At 44.2% G+C, this 21,425-nt stretch overlaps 1 protein-coding gene and 1 long non-coding RNA gene across 13 annotated transcripts in view; one reads left to right on the top strand and one right to left on the bottom strand.

Annotated features, from left to right (window-relative positions):
- The window catches only part of LOC131517076 (uncharacterized), a 216,257-nt gene that overhangs the window by 65,937 nt on the left and 128,895 nt on the right, over positions 1 to 21,425 (top strand). The window lies entirely within an intron of this gene.
- NPAS3 (neuronal PAS domain protein 3) overlaps positions 4,226 to 21,425 on the bottom strand; it is an 857,324-nt gene continuing 840,124 nt past the window's right edge. For 7 of the 9 annotated variants that reach the window (XM_058738778.1, XM_058738780.1, XM_058738783.1 and 4 more), the window contains 3 exons: positions 14,149 to 14,296; positions 10,501 to 10,625; positions 4,226 to 8,727 (listed from right to left, as the gene is read on the bottom strand). In XM_058738778.1, the coding sequence (XP_058594761.1) occupies positions 7,370 to 8,727; positions 10,501 to 10,625; positions 14,149 to 14,296 (1,631 nt within the window). In that variant the 3' untranslated portion in view covers positions 4,226 to 7,369. The remainder of the gene's footprint in view (positions 8,728 to 10,500; positions 10,626 to 14,148; positions 14,297 to 21,425) is intronic. The other 2 variants (XM_058738782.1, XM_058738785.1) reach the window with 1 other exon arrangement.

Genomic DNA, 21,425 nt, shown 5'->3' with positions numbered 1-21,425 from the left:
GCTTTTGCTCCCTTTCCATGCCTAATGAATTAGTGAACTTCTCTCCTTCAATTGCTTTTCACCTAAGCACATGGCAGCATTATACGGTTATACACATAAGGGAGGTGGGAGACCTACCTTAACGAAAACTTGTGAAAAGACCAAGGTGTGCTTGTTGACTAGAGGTTCAAGACGAGAAAACAATTTGATCTGGCTGCTAAGTAGGGACTGTATTCTCAGGCTGTTTTAATTAAGAGCTTAGAGTCCGGGGATACCTGGTTGGCTCAGTTGGTAAAGCATGCGATTCTTGATCTCGGGTTGTGGGTTCAAGACCCACACTGGGAGTAGAGGTTACTTAAAAAAATAAAAAGATAAAAAAATACATACCCTAAGATTCAAAATAAAAAAAAGAGCCCAGAGTCCTGAGCAAGAGATGTAATGGGACTTTTATTCCATGTTGGAACCAAATCACACCTGGAGCTCTGTGATTGGTCCAAGGTGCCATATTTTTAAAAGGACCCATTATAGGTTGAATTATGTCCTCCAAAAAGTTAAAGTTGTAGCCCTCAGTACCTCACCATGTGATAGTAAATTCATTTTCTTCTCATAATACAGTACTGTAAATGTAATTACTTAGGATACAGTCATACTGGAGAAGGGTGGGCCCTTAATCCAGTATGACTGGTATCCTTATTGGAAGAGGAGAGCGTGGAAGAGGACAGTGGGGAGAATGCCATTTGAAGACAGAGAGACACAGGGGGCAGACAGCCATATGATGATGGAGGCAGAAATTGGAATGATGTAACTATAAGTCAAAGAGTGCCAAGGATTGCTGGTAACCATGAGAAGCTAGAAGAAAAGCATGGAATAGACTATCCCTCAGAGGCTTCCAAAAAGAACTGACCATCCTGGCACCCTGAATTCAGGCTTATATCCTGCAGAGCTGTGAGAGAACAAATTTCTGTTTCAAGCCACAATTTGTGGTAAAAAAACAACAACCCAGGAAAGCGACAGGAAAGCAATGCCAGGGCCTTGACAAATTCTGGTACACCCAGATGAGAGTGACCAGGCTAGTGAACGCATCTGCCACAGTGGCACTGGAGGAAAAACTGGAAGAACAGGTGACAGCCTAGAGAGTTATCAGACCCTGACAGCCATATTCACCTCTTTGAAGGTCACTCAGAAAAAGACTCCATCTAACTCCAGAGGTAAGATTTCAGCTCAACATCCTCTAAAAGTTACAACTATCCAATAGTGGGCTAGAAAGACCTTCACCACTAGAATTAAAGAGATGTGATTTCTACACTAGAGTTGCTGAGATCCTCTGGATGATTCCTGAGCTTACAGCTCAATGTTCATCAGTGTGGATATGTTATTAAATGGTACCTTCTTGAGGAACTGAGATCCATTTACTTAGCTGTTTATGGTAGATGATGTCAAAGTTTACTAAGTTACTGACTGATTGGGCTCTTTCTTCTTCTTCCTTTATTTGTTTTACCTAATTTATTGCTGTATATAGAGTACATTGTGTTACACACACACACACACACACACACCCATCCTCCAGCCAACATTTATCAATGGCCGACTCTGTGCCAGCTGTATGGACTATCCAGGAAGGCAGGAATAAATGAACTTGCTGCTTTATCCATTTTGCCATTCCTTTTTAGGAAATGCATAGAAACTCAAGCTATCCTGCCATACCACATTTCTAGTGGAATCTGCCTCTTGACAAGTTATGTTTCATTTCCTCCCTCCCTCTCTCCCTTCCTTCTTTCCTTCCTTCCTTCCTTCCTTCCTTCCTTCCTTCCTTCCTTCCTTCCTTCCTTCCTTCCTTCCTTCCTTCCTTCCCAGCCATCGGTATTCTGAAGACCTTTACTGAACAAAGGCTGTTTGTGAATCACTGAGCTAGGCACTAAGGGGGGACATGAAGATGAACGAGGCATGGTTTGTGCTTCCCGGGAGGTGGGGGTGGTTTACCAGGTTAGCCCCTCTTCTTCATAATGATTTACTAGGAGATATATGAAAGCAGGAGCATCTAAGGGTGATCACTTACCTTAGCATACCAGAGTTGTTTCTTAAGCCTGCTAGTTGTTGTCATTCTTTGGGAATTAAGCCCAAGAACGAGGTTGGTGTTGTGTTGCTATATGATATGAACTATTGGCAAAGGTATTTTTCTTGCTCTCCTAAGCCCTCTATTCTTCCTACTTTTTGAACCTGGATAATAAGCCTTTTAGCCTGAACAGACTATCTTCTGGGCTTGACAATATACATTATCTCTTACCTTCAATACAATGCTGAGGCCAGGTTGACTTCAAATTGTTGGAAGCATGTTCAATGTAAACAGGCTTTGTCTAGGAATAGGCAAAGATGGGGGAGAATTATAGTCCACAAGGGCTAAAATCCGTTTCTTTATGCTCAACTGATGCAAATCTTCCCTCTTGTCCCACCTGCTGCCTTTACTTGAAGTTCTTTTTCTTTTTCTTGTTCCTTATTGCAAAATAAACAATATCAGCATTGGCTGGGAAGGAGAAGAGGAAAGGTCCGGAGGGCTGGCTACAGATCCTTGTTCTGTCCATGACCTGCAACCTGAGGCCTTGACACACTGACTTGCTGCCGGCCTGGTTGGGGAGAGGTCCTGTGCCTCTGGGGCTCGGGGCCCTCCCTGGCTTGGCTGCTGGCCTGGTGCTGGGGACATGGCGGGGCTCCTGGCTGTCAGTGGGTCTGAGTCCAGAGCTTGCTTGTTCTCTTTTTGGCCAAGAGATGTTTTTTTATTTCATTAGTGACATAATTTAGCATTGATGGGTACAAATGAAGGACGGGGAACTTGCTGGTACTAAGGGAGGCTTGAGCCTGGGGGAGAATCCTGGACTTCTACCACTTCTAATGCAGAAGCTTGAGATGCAGTGAGGATTTCACTTCATCCGTCCCTGTCTGGCTGCTGCTTTTCAACTCTCCTTGCCACCACCTGCAGACCACGGGGCTGAAGCAGTGTCCAGCAATACAGAGTTAGGGCCAACCAACACGACCATCAGCTGACAGAGGGTCAGCCCTAGTACCACACTCTTCCATTTGCCCTCTGCCTCGGCAGACCCTCCCCTATACAAAGTTCTGGAGGCCACCGGTAGGAGCCGGCCTCATCAGCACCTACCAGACCAAATACCTCCAGTAAGGTGACTTCAGCTCGTGCTCTGTTCAGGATTGAGTTTCTAGCTTCCTCAGTGTTTTGACTTCTCAGTCTTGCTGACTCTCCAGAGCAAAAGTGAAAGATAAACTTTGGAAAAGTGTTGGGAGAACCCAATTCAGTGTTCTCAATTACCCTCTCCCTATTTCCAGGTGTTACATATTTCAAGGACCTATAAAAGGCCTAGTTGAGAAATCTAGGGCCCCACCACCATAACCACATTCCCACATCTGCCAGTCTGAAGCAAGCCTCCATTAATAAAAAGGATCCTCAAATTGGCAAATGTCACTGAAGGCTTAAACTAGGGAGTGACATTTACTGTAGTTGGTGGCTTTGGGACAAAAGCGCCTTTTGCTTCAGCTCAAGCCAATCATCTCTCATCATTTTCTGTAGAGCACGGATTTAACATGCAACCCATCTGTATCCTTATTTGAAAGAGAGCAAGTTGAAGTTTTTCTTTCTTTTTTTTTGTTAGCTGACCTGCCTTCAAACGTGACAGGCTGCAGGCTGCTCGCTGACCTAACCAATAGGACAGCACGATCGTGACTTAACTCGGCTTGTCTGGAGAAAGAAAATACAGATTTAGTATAAAGAGAAGATATAAACAATGGAACAGTTGGTTATACATTATAGATCGTAATAAATGAAAATATCGAGTGCATTTTCAATGATTAATGTATGGAAACTGTCATCACTTACTGTGCATTAATCAAGAAAAAATGCACACTTGCCGTAGTGGTTAATGTGCAGGCCCGTTGTTCAGCTTTGATAATGTGCATAATAATGCTCGGTATGACAATGAGTTGGGGTAGCTGAAAATTTAGGATGGTTGCAAGTTTGGTGTAGTATTTGGATTAGCATCTTAATCTGTGCCTTGTCAACCTCATAATTACACAAGCCATGCATTTTTTTTTCCAAAACTAGCGAAAATATGGATGTATCTTTTTTTTTAATCATTTTTTTAAAAAAATCAAGAGTAATGACCAAGGTACCTGCTTAAACAAATACTACCAGCATTCATTAGTTAGGATGGTTACATGTAAAAGAAATGATGCCAGATAGTAACAAATCCAAGAGAAGTTTATTATGAAAATGGCACCTGCGGATGAAAAAATTAAGTTACATAAAGACAACCATGTATGTGACATGTATGAGAATCTACAAAAGTATAAAAAGAACCCTGTTGTAAATGAAGTATGTACATTTCTGATTTGCAGCATTATCAATGGTCAATGAAAAAAAATGTTTCAAAATAAGCCAGGCACTCAGGAAGTTAGGTCCGGTTAGCTTCACACAAAACAAATGTACCATAGCTGTCACTTTGTAATGTTTTAATTTTTCTTTTCATATATATTGTAGAGTTGGTAACACTGCTAAGATTTTTACGAACAGAATATCCCTTTCCCCATTATTCAGCTACTTGGCACCAGTCTCCTCATAAAAGTTTTCATATATTTGTACAAGAAATAGTTAAAAACACAGACACAGTCTTCACAGGTAATGAAGTGTTTTTTTTTCATTTTGTAATTTTAAACACTATGGATTTAGACAGCAGCTGTGATTATCTGTTAGTTTAAATCACCAGAAATCATTTTGACACAACACAGAAACATTTATAAAAGGAAAAAAAAAAACAAAACAGCTGTCTAGCTGTTCTTTGTAGCTGATAGGTGCATTCCTTTGATTGTTCGATAGCTAGAGTAGAGCTTCCAAAATTAATCTTTAAATATCATGACTGGCTTTCTTCACCTTCTAAACCTACTTAAATCCTTCAAGTAAGGTCCCTATTAAAATTTGTGGCATTTCACTTCTTTTAGTTATTATTCCACAGTGATGTGGGCCCAACTCATGGAATCACAAAGGTCCTAGAGGAAACCACTCAACACAGTGATATTCAAAGGACAGCCGAATTACTCTATTAGCATTGCACACATAAACAAATATATATGACAAGTCTATATTCCGTTATCCCCTCCCCTGTTGTTTTAAAAAAAATGTTGGTTGACCTTTGAAATAATTTTCTGTCTCACTGGTAATTGCTTTATGTATTGCTCCATCAGCCAACCTGGAAGGAAACCAAAGAAAAGCACCCATTGCTTATATAGGTAGAGCACAAGGGACTCTGGGAATGTTAACAACTGAGGCTATATGGCATCAATTTATTTAATATATCTGAGCATTATTCTTCAGTGCTTTGTGTTGCACTCCAGAAGAAAAAAGTCATACCCAGAACTCCATTGTGGGAAAAAATGGCTCCATTAACCTTGAGCTAGTTAAGAGTCTTTTTATCTCTGAGAATGAAAAAGATTTTGGAGAAGGTGGGGAAAGGAGAGATGGGGGAGGGAACAGGGGGAGACAAGAGAGGGAGGAAAAGAAAGGAAAGGTTGGGAGAATATACACCAGCAAAGCAACAGCAGGAATTTCAAAAAGTGAAACGGAAGATTCACAGACAGTAGAAGCAGCATAGGGTGACATTACAGAGGAAGGCCACCACACAAAAATCACTAACCCCCAAGAATCACTGATTCACTAGGACTGCAGGAATGGGACTGTACCACTCCGGACTAGAGATAGAGCACAGAGAAGACAAAGGACAAAACAACTACGTTAGCTTAGTATATACTGCATATAGAAACACACATTGAAATTGCAATGGGACTGACAGCCAAGGACACGTACACATTGCACACGTTACAGTTCTCACATCTGTTATTAGATGCCTTAACAAACAGCTGCCAAAAATGGAGTGGAAGAAGAATTTATACTCGACAGTCATTTGGAGTGTTTGACACTACACTGATTTCTGGCAACAAAGACAAAATAGGATATTTTTTTTCTTTTTCTTTTCTTTTTTTCCTTTTTTTCTTTTTTTTTTTTTTCTTTTTAGTACTTAATGTGTGGTTTTCAGTTGCAGTTATGTTTGAAGCTTATTAACCCATTCTTTAGTTTTAAACCTTACCGGTTTCAACCTAGAAACAAGAGAACCAAAGGGGAAAAAAATTTCATGAAATCAAATCAGTCCCCTAAAAATGAAACCTTTTTTTTTTTAGCAAGAAATGATAAAAAAAAACAAAAAAACAAAAAACAAAGACATGTTAAATATCCTTTCCTTCTTTTACTCTGAAGTGTTACTGAAGTTGCAAAAATTAGACTCAGTTAGACTGAGAAAAGGGAAAAAAACAAAACAAAGCAAAACAAAAACCCAGACCAACAAAAGGCAGTATGTACCCAAACTGCTCCTCAAATCAGTTTGATTGAGTTTTCCAAAAGCCCCTTTAAAAAGGGCTTTACTGACCCATTAAATTTAATGTGAGGCTATGTTTGTTAGTTGGGAGGTAAAAAATTTTAAGTCCTGCAGCAAACGTTAATGAGGGCTTTGTCTTAACTAACCAAGGAGACTGCAGCAGCGGGACTCCAGACCAGGACAGAACACGTTATTATTATTATTTTTTTTCCCCAAAACCCAGCCCAGGAGCTGCATTTTGTATGAAGACATTACAGATTAATAAATGATAGCACCATGGTTTTAGAAATTAAGTTAATGTTTCAGTAATTAACATTTAGTCCAACTTTTTTTTTTAAAACATTCTAGTCACAGGCCAGAAATTAAGTTTAAGAACCCAAATTATTTTTATGTGCAAGTAAGAAAATCTTAAAATCTTAACCATAAAAAGAGAATTAAATTCTGCATAAAATTCTAAAATACTATCCCCCCTATCTTTAAAGGAATTAGGAACCAAAACAAAAAACCACCCCATTTCATTTGACTTAGTCAAACAGGGCACATTGTTTATGCTTGTCTCTTTCAATCTTGATCATATCAAGATCTTTAGGAAGAAAAACCCAATGGTTGTCACTTGAGAAATCTCTTGACCACAAGACTGAGTATTCTATGGCAGAGGCATATACAACATTAAAGACATCTTAATAAAGATGCAAAAGGAAAGCAAAACAACCCAACACACATCTTAGAAGGAGACAAAATGGCAGGCAACTGGTCATCTGACTCTCGGAAGGCGAAAAATAAACATATCTTTACAGGAAAGAATAAGTCAAGTTAAAGAAAGAGGGGGTGGAATGGGGGCCGTCGTGGTGAGAGAGGACGCTGACCTGCTCGAATTCAAAGTGCTAGAATTAAAAGGTCTAAACGAAAACGCCGATCGACGATGCCTCCGGGCGGAGCCCTGGCCCGCGCTGGGCGGCGCCTCAGTCCTCCTTGCGCTCCAGAGTCTGTGCCGCGTGGATGCCGTTGCTGTAGACGGGGAAGGGCAGCGTGGAGAAGAGTCCCTCGGCCGTGGTGAACACGTTGCCGGCGGGCATCTGCGTCAGGCTGGCGGCGCTCACGGCGCCGCCGAACGGTCCCGACATGTTGAGCCGGTGCACGTGGTGGTAGAGCATCTCCATGGGCGTCTTGGGGTCGAGGCCGAAGCCGGGGCTGTTAACGTCCACGAAGTTAACAGCGTGCGCGTTGGGCAGCAGGTTGCCCTGCATGGCCAGGGTCACCTCTGCGGGCGCGTAGCGGATGGTGCCGGTGGTGTAGACCCTCTGCGCGGCCGTGCTCGTGGCGGCCAGGGTCCCCGTCACCCTGTGCACCAGCGGTAGCACGACGTTGCCCGCCTGCAACCTCTGCAGCGCCTCCAGGTCCCCAGTGTACAGCAAGGAGTTGGACGCGCTGGGGCCGCTCCCGCTGCCGCCGCCGCCGCCACCGCCGCCCCCTGGGTGCTTGTCCCGTGGGGACGCTGAGAGGGGGGGCGACAGCGGGTCGGAGGCAACAGGGGCCAAGGCCGAAGTGGCCGAGGCACCGAACTGAGTCTTGCGGGCGGCGGCGGCGGCGCCGTCGGCGCCAGGCGGGGTGAGGACCGAGTCGGGGATGGCCACGTGCAGGCCCCCGCCGCCCCCGCCGCCCTGCGGGGACGGGAAGTGCTCCGAGCTGGGGGGCTTGGTCATGCTGTAGGGGGACTCGTTCCTGGAGATCTCCCGGTTGGGCGGGTAGTTCCAGATGCTGCTGTCGTTGTCGAAGTTGATGGGTTCCGAGATCTCCGTCTTGATCTTGAGCACCGAGGCACTGTTGGGGGAGGACAGCAGCCGCGGGGGCTCCACCAGGCCGGCGTCCAGGCCGCCGGGGCTCGACGCGCTGGACAGGCGCCGGCGGCTGGCGCTGCCGCCCTTCTGCCGTTTCCGCCTCTTCTTGCGCTTCTGGTGCTTGCTGGAGGCCTGCGCGCCCGCCTCGCCCGCGCTGTCCGAGTCCTTGGCGCTGTCCGACGTGAGCGACTCGCAGTTCTGCAGCCGCAGGTCCGACTCGCTCTCCACGTAGCGCTCCACCTTGATCTGCATGGGGCCCAGTGCGCCGAAGCCGTCCTCGCCCGCCTTGGGGTTCTCAAAGTCCGAGTGCTCGAAGCTGTCGTCGCTGTCGCGGCTGTCCGGGTTGCTGGAGCTGTGGCCGTCGTCGTTGCAGTTCATGTCGTTGTCGCAGGCGTTGCCCGACTTCTTCCGGTCGGGTTCCGGGTCTTCGCTGTTCTCGGACTGATTACCCTTCTCGTCGGACTTGGAGTTCTCGTTGTCCTCTGCGTGGGGCCAGTGGCCGGAGGTGGCGGCGGCGGGGGAGGAGAGACAAAAGACACCACATTAGCAGGGCAGCGTCCGCGTCGCACGTGCTGGAGGTGGGGGGCAGGGCTGGGGAGGTGTGTTGGCCCACCTGAGCTGTTCCACCACCTTTGCTACCTAAAAGCCTGGGCTTTCTCTCTCTGGAGGGCCTCGATTAGCTGGGCCTTTACTCAGAGTGTGGTTCATAGACCAGCGGCACTGCATCACCTGGATGCTTCTTTCAAATGCAGAATCCCAGCTTTCCACCCAGGCCTGCTGAATCAGATTCTGTATTTGAACGAGATCCCCCGGTGATTGTTTAGCACATTAACATTTGAGAAGTCCTGCAAAAATATTCAGGGAGTCAGGGTAAATAACCTGGAATAAGATGTTAGTGACACAGAAACATGATGGTATGCAAGGTGACTTTCTACAGACGTCGGCCCCTTCCGTTGGTGAATATTTGTTCATTATTGAAGACCACACTCCCTATTCCTAAAGTTGTTTTTCTCTATAGCACTTAGCCATACAGGGAATCAGATGGTGCTTATTTTCATTTACTTTGATCTCTTCCTCCAACAAGAATGCAGGCTCCACGGGGCAGGGAGTTTTTGTCCTTTTTTTTTTTTTTTTTTTTTTTTGTTCCCTGCTAAATACTATGTAAATAAGAAGCAGAGCCTGTCTATTCCAGAACTTCTGCCCTAGGAAAGATCTTTCAAATGAATGCAGTTTAGGATAGGAAAACAATCAAGATCCTCTGTGCTTTTCACCTCCTTCCACTTCCCTGAAGCTTTGTCTGGAGTAGAGGGATATGGGCTCACAGGCCTGGAGAGCAGGTGCCCTAAAGATGGGGGGGCGGGGGTGGTGGGGAACCCTAGCCATCTGGCACATTATAGGGAGAATAGATTTTCCCAGTAACACAACTCAGAAGATTTAGGGACAATGCTGGTTTTATAGCTGTGCTGTCATGCTTTCGGATGCAGCCTGCACTAGAACTTGGGCGGATCACGTAACTACTTCATTTCCGTGGAAGACGGTGGGTTAGAAGAGGCTCAGGCTTCTTTGCAGCTGTAAAATTCTGTGAAGTTCTGTGCTCCTTGGCTCTAAGTGTGCCTGTGGAGCTGGGGTTGGGGGTTGGAGGAAAGGTACATTTTTAAATTAACTTTCTTGTGTTCCAAAGAGCTACTCAGGATACTTTCCAAAGAGTCGTTTACCAATGTCATTAACTATCCTGCTTTGGAGGCTCAATCCCAGCTTGGGAAGCATGTGAATATTTCGGGCTCAAAGTTGCAGGCGGTCTTATAGGTAGCAGAGATCGTACTGCCTCTGCTTCAGGTAAAGAGGCCAAAGCTTACTATGGGATTAGGGCACAACTCCTTCTGTGTGGCCAGTGGAGGGCTGACATTGAGTGACTGCTAAATCAGTCTCTCTCTGTATGTTTTCGTGCATACAGGCATATTGGGATGCGTGAATTTATGTGTATAAATATATACCTTCACATACATATGCTTATATATACAATATATATGCGTGTATATATACCACATACATATATGTATACACACATCCATGTGTGCACATATGTATGTGGTGGTATACTGATATACATACCTATGTGTACAGAGAGTCTGTCAACTTGATGTGACATATGTCTCTCTATGAAATTTAACAGTTGCTCTGCCGTCTGGCCATTGCCCACCCCTCATGTTTGGATAGGCAAGCAGTCACTGCAGAACATGGAGAAGTAGTAATACCTGTAATACCTGAGGTATCTTTAGAGTCTGATTCAGAGTCAGATGTCTCCGAAGATTCTGAAGTTTTCTCTGGCAGATGGGGGAGCTGTGCGATATCCATGGGTGTGTCCTTGTACTCAGGGTTACTGCGGGGGAGGGAGGCATTCGTCAGGAGGGCAGACACCCATTCTGCATGGTTTGCTTTTGACCATCTTCTCCCCACTTCCTTGCCCCAAACTTATGGAGTTTAGAGAGTTTAAAAGACTGCACGTGAAATCATTTCTCTGCTCGTTACGGGACTTTGACAGGAGCTTGGATTTCATGTGCCGGGGTACAGCCGCACCCTGCTACAATGACTGAATACCCAAATGCTACAGGAAAGCCACTAAAAAGCTTTTAAATAATCAGGTAGCACTGGGGGCCAGGGAAGTGTGCCGCTTGACATCCCTCCCATCTAACACCCGGGCGGGGGGCGCGCGGCGGGGAAGGGAGGCTGAGAAGTACTCTCAACTATTCCTTCCTATACCTCCTGGTGTGCCCGATCTTCTCTTGGGCTCCTAATGAGTCCGTTGCCTCAGTTCCCTTGTCTTGGTTCCTTGATGGAGCTTCTCAGCTGTTGAGATGGCTCTAAAGCAACTGATGGGGGAGGTGGGGGGGGGTGCGCAGAGCCCTCGGCGCCTAACGATCTGACAGATGCACAGGTGCACCTTGGGATGCATGGATTATGGCTACTGAACTGTCAACACACCCATTACAATCACATTTTCAACTGCTCATGTGTACACCTGTGGCTTGTTAAGCTGGAACTCTGATTGCAGCGGGGAGAGTCCTAGTGTGAAAGAGGCCCTAACAGAATGGCTCTACCCCCATTTGCACAAATGTGTTTAATTCTTGTTCTATTTTTAATTCAGAAACAAGCCTCTTCTGGAAAAGAGAGTGTGTTCGGTCAGTTTGCGTTCATTATCTTCTAGAAATGCCACTTCAAGGCCAGCCCAGTGTGGGAGCAATGAGGGCTACTGTAATCTGAAGCCATAAGGAAAGCCTCTGGCCTCAAACTGGAAAATGCTGCTTCTACCCTCCATGATGGCCCAGCCAACCAGAGACTTACAATACAGGATTAAGGATTCATTTGTCAACCTCTAGTGAGATTGCTGTATTGAAGAGTCACTGTTTCAGTAACCACTAAAACTGCCAGTCGCTGGGAGGGTTAATTCACTAAGATGGATCATCAGGCATTTACTCCTTAGTGTGAATTAGCTTCAGTAGCAGAGTTTTCTGTAGATAATCAGATGAGGCTAATGGTGGGAAGGTGGCCTTGGCACTTAGGCCGTCTCTGAACACTCTGGAGTCTGTAATTCTACCAACATGTGAGGGAATAGGAACAAGACTGGCGGAGCAGTCATTTCAGAACAGGGAAGGACCCAGAAGTGAGGGATTCTGAGAAGGAAGAGGTGACCTGAAAATACTGCTCAGGGAAGAACAAAGAACAGGAATGTGGGAAAGAAAAACAAACTTCAGTGAGCTGCTCTTTTGCTGATATGCAACAGTCACTATTTTGCCAAGGCCAAGTGCTTTTCTTCTAGATCTTTAGTCTCTAGAAGTGATACCAATGAATGGCAGACATGGTGGGAGTTTCCTCTGCTAAAGCCCATCCGTATTGATCTCCTTTGGTCCAGATGCCTTGGGGCTTCCCAAGTCACTTGTCCCTCAACTTGTAGCCTTTCATTATTGAACTCAGGGTGAGTCTTGAGGTCAGCCGGGAGCTGTCTACCATGTCTGAGATTGAGGCTCTTGAGCCTGAAAACTGGTCTTGGGTACCCAAACTGCTTCCTTCCTCTCCCTATGGAAGTAGACGGACTAGAATCACCAAACACTTAGGTGCTTGTATCATTTGATCCCAGGCTAGATCAGTGGTGTGGATCCACAACTGCACGGACTGACACCTCCTTAACCTTTCTCATTCCCTCCATTTGGGGGCAGAGTAGTCATGAGATGGATGAGGCAGTAAGATCCAGATGGAAAGATATCTCCCTGAACCAGAGTGACAAGCATGTAGATTACTTTAGTAACCTATGTTACATCAGCATGGGGGACAGGTACCTTGTAGTCCGTGGTGCCCCTGTTACTACTGTCTGATTTTTAATAATAATGGGTCTCCTTGGCACAACACCATTTCTGACTAGCAAAAGAATGTTAATGCCACAATACCTTATTCTATTTTCTCTTTGGCATGTGAGTTTTTTTTAAATTTTATTTATATAACCTTCTGCATTACACATAGCCACTGTTCTGTAAACCTCTTTGTAAAACCCATCTTGAGCATATCACAAACACAGGGGAAAGCGTGCATGAAAATCAGGCCTCAGAGAAAGCCACATGAAATACACATACTTGGGCCTTTAGAGAGAATTAATGTAGAGTAGAAGAGGTCAAAAAAGGAAAGAGAAAGTAGATAAATGAAGACTCTTTTAAGTGGCGCACATTAAGGCCCTCTCTAGAGCTATAATCATTAGTGTCTGATTGATATGCTATTGGTAGCAAGCACATTCATGCCTTCAAGTCATTGCCCTCGTTCGTGAACACGCTCTGAAGGGTCAGCGTGCTGACGAGCCACGGTTGCCAGCATCTCGGCTCCATTTGGCTGTCTCAAAGAAAAATGGCATTCAGGTACTCCCTGTCTAGATTATCAGCCAAAGGGCACCAATTTCCATTCATAAGACCGATCAGAGGCTTTCCTACTCGGACCGCGTGTGGGTCCTGCTTGGTGGCTTTAAAGCCAAGAGAAGCTCCAAACTGGAAAGACAGTAGTGGGAGGGAGCCAGGCCTAGCATTCTAATAACCTCAGGACAGGATTGGTGGAGAACCTCCCAGAAATCTTGCTGCCCAAAGCAGACCCCCCCCCACCCCGGGGCCATTGCCCTCCGTTTTCTTTTTGCTAGTTTGACTCCAAAGGCAAAAGTAGATGAGGAAGGAGGGAGAAATGGGGTTGGAGACTAGAATTCAGGAAGCTGTTGAGCCTGGCTTCATTCATGGCTGTAAACGCAAGGGCACATTAAAATAGCAGTGAAGGGGGGGATCACACAGCATTAGGCAAAAGGAGAGCGCCTTTGTTTATATACTGATAGTGCCTTGATTCTGGCAAAGCAGCTCACTTCGCTTACCAAAACTTGAATGCCCCAGGGAATCAGATGCTATGTAATCTGTGTAAGGCTTCAAAGGGATGGAATATAGGAGGCAAATAGTGAACCCTGTCACTTCTTCCCCATGCCCTTTTGCTTAATCTTCTCAAGGATGGGAATGCATGAATGTAGGTTCATGCGGTGGGGAGAAGGTGGTGCTTTCTTGAATGCTTCATCTGTAGGCAAAAGTCTGCATTTGTTTTTTCTTCTAGCCTGAACATTTGTGGGGAAACCAAAGCAATGTCTGTAGAGCTGCCCAAATGTTGACAGACCAAGAATTACTGATAATTTTGTGACTCTGCCCCGGAAGTCCCCTCCAACATAGCTCTGATCTTTGCATATGTCTTTGAATCTTGTGGAAAGAAAAAGCAGAATTTCCACATAATTCCACACCAGATACTGCCAAAAGATAATAAAACATGTCAGCTATTAACCACGGGCTGCATATTTTATAACTGACACAGAAATGAAAAAGAATTAGAAAATATACCTAAGAAGATAATTCACCCAGATGATATTCTTCTCATTTGCGTTCTTGGCATTAATAGCTATGGTGGCACTAGACTGTATCCAAATATATCCTCCATTCTTCTGCATCCAACGATAGTACTTCGTCACACACTGGCCCTTATTCAGCACTGGGGGAAGAAAACAAAACAAATGGAAGGCATTGTGTATTAGGACTGGGACCAAATGATAATCATCCCGGTAAAACCGCCAGCTCAGAAAGAGGAGGTCCCGCACTAATCCAGGGGTGCCCTTCTGTATGCTTAATGTATAATGCCATTAGTAGGACAAATAAAATCAACAATTCAGTGGAGCGAGGGTTACTAGCATTTGTAGCAAGACTTTATTCCATTTTGGGCAGCCATGGTGTGAAGGAAAGAATAAAGGGACTACAAATCTTGTTGGCTCACAGAATACCTAATGTGGTGTGGATATTGTCAATGGGTTTGACGTCAGACACTAACAAAGGAAAATTTGTATGTGATTTATTCATAGCTGCGAGGTAGATCTCTTTGAGATTCCAGATATTTGAATGGTTCCGAAGATGCTTCACCCCTGTCTTTGATCATTTCACCTCAGTGCAAGCAATATCAACCAGTGTCCTCACACATCTGTTCCTTTTGATCTTGTCTAGCAGAATTTATAGTCCATGTATGAACAAAATTTACATTGGTCAGTCAGGGGAAATTCTGGTGGGACTTTCCTGAATGTTGGGACGAAATAAATTCCCCTACCAAGTCAGAGAGAAGCACTAGCCTAAGGGAGGCACAGAATTGACTTGGCTAGAGCCAAACAGAGTGACAGCTCCACACAGGCTCTGAAATATGGCCCCAAATGAAGGAACAAGTAAAAACAATCAGTAATGTGAAACAGTGCCATTAAATACCCACTGAAGGAGAGCTTTAAAATGCAGATGTTAAAAATGATACTTTAACCAAAATCTTGCCAAGTTGAAATTGACTTGATTTGTATCTGGGTACTCCTGAGCTAGTAAAAGGGGAAAGTGCAGTAAATCATCCCCAGAAATAAAGTGCTATGGAAAGGAATGGTTTAAAAGGATGCCGGAAACGTGCAAAACCTGCTGTTATTACTTGGCTAGGAATCTCAGCAACTCCACACCCCCGAAAAAGCGCGCCAGCTGGTTGGCCACTAGAGGGCAGTGTGCACTCGTCCACGTTGCCCACTTTTTGGCATGTCCTTGTCTCCGTCTGCTAAAATGAAAAACCTCTAACTGCTGTAATAAATTTGGCTAAATTAGCTGCTAAATGGTTATCTCAAGTAATATGTATTTGCATTAATCATCTTGCTCTAAACCAGAACAAGCCAGAGTCCTAAAGACGTAGTAAATTCATATTGTCCATTTAATTACGGCTAATAAGTGCTTCATATACAATAGTTTCATGAAGTACATTTTGATTTTTTTTGCGGGGGGGGGTTGGATGGGTAAAGGGAAGTCACTTTGGAAAAGAGCTGTGTCTTAAGGCTGTTGAAGCTCATCCCGTCGTGTCTAAGCCATTCCTCCTGGCTCCAAAAGTGATCAAAAATCAACCTCCCCGTATTCTACCCATAAACATGTACACTTCGATGTTTTTCTCCCAGTCTCCCCTTTTCTCACAGTGCATTGAATGGGTGGTTGTAAAATTTAATAATTACGTCTTAACAGGTGCTTGAAAAAAGGTTTGCTTTGATGTGTGTTTCAAAAAGTGGCAAGCACTATTCTGAAACTATTCAACAGTTGAGGGTATTTTTAAGGCCCGGAACTGTCACACCTTCTCTTGGTGGCGGGGCTCCACAGGTAGCATTGTACTCTCCTCGTGTCGGCAATTGTAAGTTCTGCCATTCTGCATGCATGGCTTCCCAGGCTACAAAACTGCGTGGTGAAGCTGAAAGCAGTGAAATACTAACTCTGCCATACAGCTCTTCTGTCAAACCATTGTTGCATGCAACAAGATGTGCTTTTATTCAAATCCTCTCAACCTGGTTAACTATTAATAGAGGAATGACGGGTTATGAAATTCTGCCCACTATTTTCACGGAGAAAAACTTCGAGCACCCCAGTCAGCGGTTGGTGCATAATTCTATCTGCTGTGTATCTGGAGAAAGGAAGAATTTCAAAGGGTTCTAGGATTGTTGACAAGGGAAAGAGACTAAGGAGCCCCTTTTTAGAATCCCATGAAGAAAACACTGAGGTGGTAGACCGGAGAAGCCCAGCCCGTCTGGGGATTGCGGTCTGGAATGTGACCCTACATAGGCAAAATTAAAAAATTATCCCCAGAACCAGACTACAGTGCACAGAAAGGGGGGCAGAGTGAGAAAGGAATTGTAAAGTTAAATGAGAATTGGCAGGATCCACATAAAGATTACCCCCACCCCCATTCCTTATAATACCTTCTCTTACTTAAAAACAAACAAAGAAACGAAATCTCAGTTCTGAAATGCACAGCCAGCAAAACATCTGCCTCCTTGGTGGGCTCCATGTACGTGCCGTGAAGGGGGCTGAAAGACTGATGAGAGGGTGTTGTCTTTTGGAGCGAAGGCAATAGGACGCTGGGTCTGATTAAAGTGCATCTGTTTCCTGAGAATAAACACAAATATACTAGGGCCCATGAATCCATTAATGCAGCCTTCTTCATCACCCAGGCCAAGGGCTGTCTAGCAAAGAGAGGAGATCGAACTCAGAGAGGCAGGCTTGGTAGGTCTTCATGTGCGGAAGTGGTTGTGGAAGGACTGACAGGGAAGGGTGGGTGCCCCCTCAGGCTCCTTGGGAAGTCAGGCAGGTATGTGAGTGCCTTCATTTGCTGTGGTGAACACCCCAAAGCAGGTCCAGGAGCCCCTCGTGGTCGACTGAAGAAAAAAAGTTTGACCTAATCTGTTCACTTGCCCTGGGCCAGCCTGACAAAACCAGTCCTGAGAGGTAAAGGTCCAATCTGGCCTGGACACAGATTATGACTGTTTCCTGAAGATGAGTGTTTTCTGAATGAGACCTCTGTGTGTCAGTGGGAAGCTAGATAGTGAGCGATAGGGCACTGAGTTAGCTTCCACTATAGCAGGAAATGTTGACCAAAATATTGCCCTAGTTGTTTTTGTTGTCCAGGAGGTCCCATAAAAAGAAATATCGATGGAATTTTGCTTCCTTTAAAATGAACAAGGAGGGGCGCCTGGGTGGCTCAGTTGGTTAAGCGGCTGACTTCGGCTCAGGTCATGATCTCGCACTCCGTGAGTTCGAGCCCCACGTCGGGCTCTGTGCTGACAGCTCAGAGCCTGGAGCCTGTTTCAGATTCTGTGTCTCCCTCTCTCTGACCCTCCCCCATTCATGCTCTGTCTCTCTCTGTCTCAAAAATAAATAAATGTTAAAAAAATTTAATCGTTAAAAAAAAATGAACAAGGAGTAATTTTTGCTTGGGGCTCCAGAATATAAATTTATGACTTTGGGATGAAGCTTCTTTCTTTAAAAAAAAAAAAAATCTTACTGGCAAATCAGTTGGATCATTCCAGCTGCGCCAGAGGCAGGATCTGACAGCTTTTTCTGAGCTCATGTGGTCCTAATCAGCTCAAGAAGAAAAGCCACCTTGGTGCCAGTTTGAAAGAGATTTTTAGTTTGTAATACATTAGACAACTTGAAAAACACAAAAACTTTTTCACTTCTTTTTAATCCAAGGGCTGTTTTTATTTGTGAGTTTTAGCTTTAGATAACTGAGAAAAATGAGAGAATGTTTGTGTCAGGTTATTTCCTGAAATCCCTTTTGTGGGGAAAATCCAAAGAGCGCATGATGTAAGTTACTTGATATGGAAGTCCTTAAAAAAATAGCTAATTGTCCCTTGAAAAGAGATACACGCTCAACAGACCAAAGACCTGAGGAGTAAATTCATAACACTGTGCTCAAACTATAAAGAGAAGAAGCACAGAGAGAAAGAAAATTTATTTACGTGGATCATAGTTTTCATTTTATACCATGATATGGTCTGAGTACTTTTAACACATAACCTGGCATCTGCCCTTTGATTTATCCCAAAGTTTGCTTTTTGATATCCAAAACTTTTGCTAGAGCAGCCTGTGTGTCGCTCACTGGATTCACTGATCACATCTCTAGATGTGATTCACTTACAACATCTCTAGAATTATGTCTTTAAAGTTGTACCAGAGGAACCGGTTTTTCTTTAAGGATCTCACAACATCTCAGTGGCCTTTTCTGAGCTCTTACAGGGTAATCATGAAGATGCGGGGAGGATGGGTGCAGTTTTTCCCAGGTTTGCTTGCAATCTTGAATGTTCCCGGGCATAATTTGGAGCGCCTCTGCCAGCACTCGAGAACTTGTTTCTTTTACTCTGAAGTCTAGGGCAGAACCAATCATTCTCAGTAGCTGTTGCTCTGAGGAGAACCAAGAAGTGGTCATCCGCACCCCACCCCCGCCACCTTCCAGGCCAAAGGTGCCTGTGAGTTATAGACTGTGCTCTTCAGAGGACAGAGGTGAGCCCCACATTTGTGACAAGACTGTAACAAAAGAGACTTAGCTCCTCCTGGTTGAACTGCTGCAATCCTGCTTGGTTGGCAATTTTCGGCTATTAGTGTCCAAATATCACCCACCCCTAACGGTGAAGGGAGTGGCAAATACAGTTTAATCAAAAGAAAACTGCAGAGAACTTCCATTTTAGGACACGTGACCTGTTGTGTCAAACACACGCTTCCCCCTTCCCCTCCCCCAAAGGCTGGATGCTCAGTTTTATTGAATATTGTTCAAAAATGTCACCTGGTCTCTTGGTTTGAGCTTCGTGGCAGGCGTGCAAGAAATGTTGCGCTTGTGGAGGAAAACTCCTCTCCCCGCTAAACCTGACGGACTCTTGCTGAAGCGCACATCCATGGCTCAGCACACAGTCACCAAACAGAGGGATTTCAGTTTTCCTTGGGAAAACTTTGTCCACAGAAATAGACTGATGATTGAAAGGACATAAAGGAAGCCTGTGTCTGTGGCAGGAACATAATTCTGTTAGTAAATCAAAACAAATCAGTACAAGTTTGCCTTCAGAAATATGGAGAAAAAAAGAGAACATGGTCCCTTCCTGTTGGGCTGTTCTACCAAATCAAAGCCAAAGATTCTAAATAGTGAGTTACTTGTGTCTTAAAAAGAAGGAAGCAGTCTAATTCGGTTTGAAGAGGAGATGAACACATATCAAAAGCGGTCTTTTAGCGAAGTGTCTCACAAAAGGACATTTTAGGGGTTTGCATATGCATTAAAAAGCTGCAATACTTGGCGTATTCAGGTAAGTATAGAATAAATAGGAAATGGTGAGATCATCGGAGATTGCACACTTCACATTCACACAGCTGAACAAAGAGCTTCATTATCGTCATGGCGATATGAGGACGCATCTGCGGCGCCATTCACCCCTCCTGGAGGTACCTTCATCAGTGGCTGCAGAGAATGGAGAAGGGGTGCCTTCTCTCAGGAACTCCAGTGTTATTTCTGAATTCACTAATATGGAGGGTGTGCAAGTAAGGGGGTGTGTGCGCTAGAATCACACTTTCGACTTAACACCCACAGTTGGGTGCTTAGCTGTAGCCACTGGTTTTCTTTCTACATTCACAAAACTGGCAGATGAAACATGAAAAAGAATACTGACTCTTTAATCTCTGCTTCTCCACCTAAGGCCCAAGGCAGGCTGACAGGGAACTTCATTCTGGAAACAGGACTTTTTTTTTTTTTTTTTTTTTTTAATTCTGGATTACTTTTTCCTCTGCTTTTGAAAACTGTGGGCTATAGGGGAATGAACCTGACATAGACTTAAAACAGGAACAAGTTTCTTTATCTAAAAGTTATAGTCCTTGATGCTTACAGGAAGGTCATTTTCAAAACCCACAGGAGAAACAGCATTAGAGGCAGAAACTGTGCATGAAGCGCTTTATTTACTTGCAACACAGACCGTTTTTCATTTGGAACTGCTCATAGGATCAACCAAGGCTTTGATGCTGTGCAGACTTTCCTATAGATTTTGCAATTAGTGAGTTAGATGTCTTAAATAGCAGGCATCCACAAATTGGTTTTCAGTGTGTGTGTGTGTGTGTGTGTGTGTGTGTGTGTGTGTGTGTTGTGAATCTCTGTGCTGAGCAATATTTGGTAAAGTTTAATGATATTTGGTACTTAACATGAGTTACGAGCTTGAGGACAGAAGACCTGTGGATGTTCTGTGAATGACGATGCATCATCTATGGATTTTCCCCCTAATACACTAATGACAGGCCCTGCTTGAGTTGCTATCTGTGTGATTTATAACCTCAGAAGAGGTTTTTTCCTATACCACTGCCAATTGATAGATTTTTATTAACTGTTAATATTGAATCATGCAGAGAAAACTTTTCATTGATTTAGGACGTGTCAATTTGTTAAGTTTAAGAAATAAATTCTCCTTTTTCTTCATGATAATGTACTGAATTGGAGACCAAGCCTTTTAAACACTGATGGTATTGTGTTCTAGGACAGGAAAAATCAAAGTGATGGTTGGCATGAGTGACATTTGAGATCTCAGATTTTTTTTCAAGCTTGCTTTCAGTTCAGCCAGAGTTTCTGTACCACTCATTCCTGCCCTTCTTGACCTAAAATAGTCAGGGACGGTATTTCTTAGCCCTTATACTTAAAATTTTTTTTTGGTGGGGATTTGCTATATAAAGGGAAACAGTGAACTCTTGAGCATGGAAATAAGAAAAATTTACAGCTAGGAAATGAAGGAAATGGTGGATTTATTCACTCACTCAATACTCCTTTGAGTGCCTACTCTGTGCGAGGCACTGGGGGATCTCAAAGTAAGCAAAATTAGGTGCTGGCCCTGTCCCCCTTTTAGCCTCAGTCACGGTAATTCCATTTCCTTACCAGTGATTGGTTTAGGTTTGGAATACGGTGAAACGCTAGACAGTAAGACCCACAGGGAGGTCTCTCTCTTTGGGAATTAATGGGAAAGTTTTCTTTATTCTGAAAAAAGGACTTATCGCAATGTGCCTTTCTATGGGAGACAGATACTTGGCATTTTCATTAAGAAACTTAAAACCGTGGTCACTCTTGGGGCAAGTGGTATGGGGGTCTGACCTGGCCTGGGTGAATCTTTTACCTCCCTTTAAAAATGAAGTATTGGCAAGGTTAAGCTGGAATGTAGGCAGAACTAAAAAAAGGTAAAAGGATGAGGTTGGATCTTAGATTTATTTTATGTCTCTTGTGGACTCTGTGTTTCTGGATGGGGTTGTTTTACGAAGCGCACTAAACATCTTGAACA

This window comes from Neofelis nebulosa, chromosome 7 (assembly GCF_028018385.1).
Source record: "Neofelis nebulosa isolate mNeoNeb1 chromosome 7, mNeoNeb1.pri, whole genome shotgun sequence".
In the NCBI taxonomy this organism is placed as follows: Eukaryota; Metazoa; Chordata; class Mammalia; order Carnivora; family Felidae; genus Neofelis; species Neofelis nebulosa.
The sequence above is the reverse complement of the archived record's forward strand: the minus strand, read 5'-3'. Positions and strand labels throughout refer to the sequence as shown.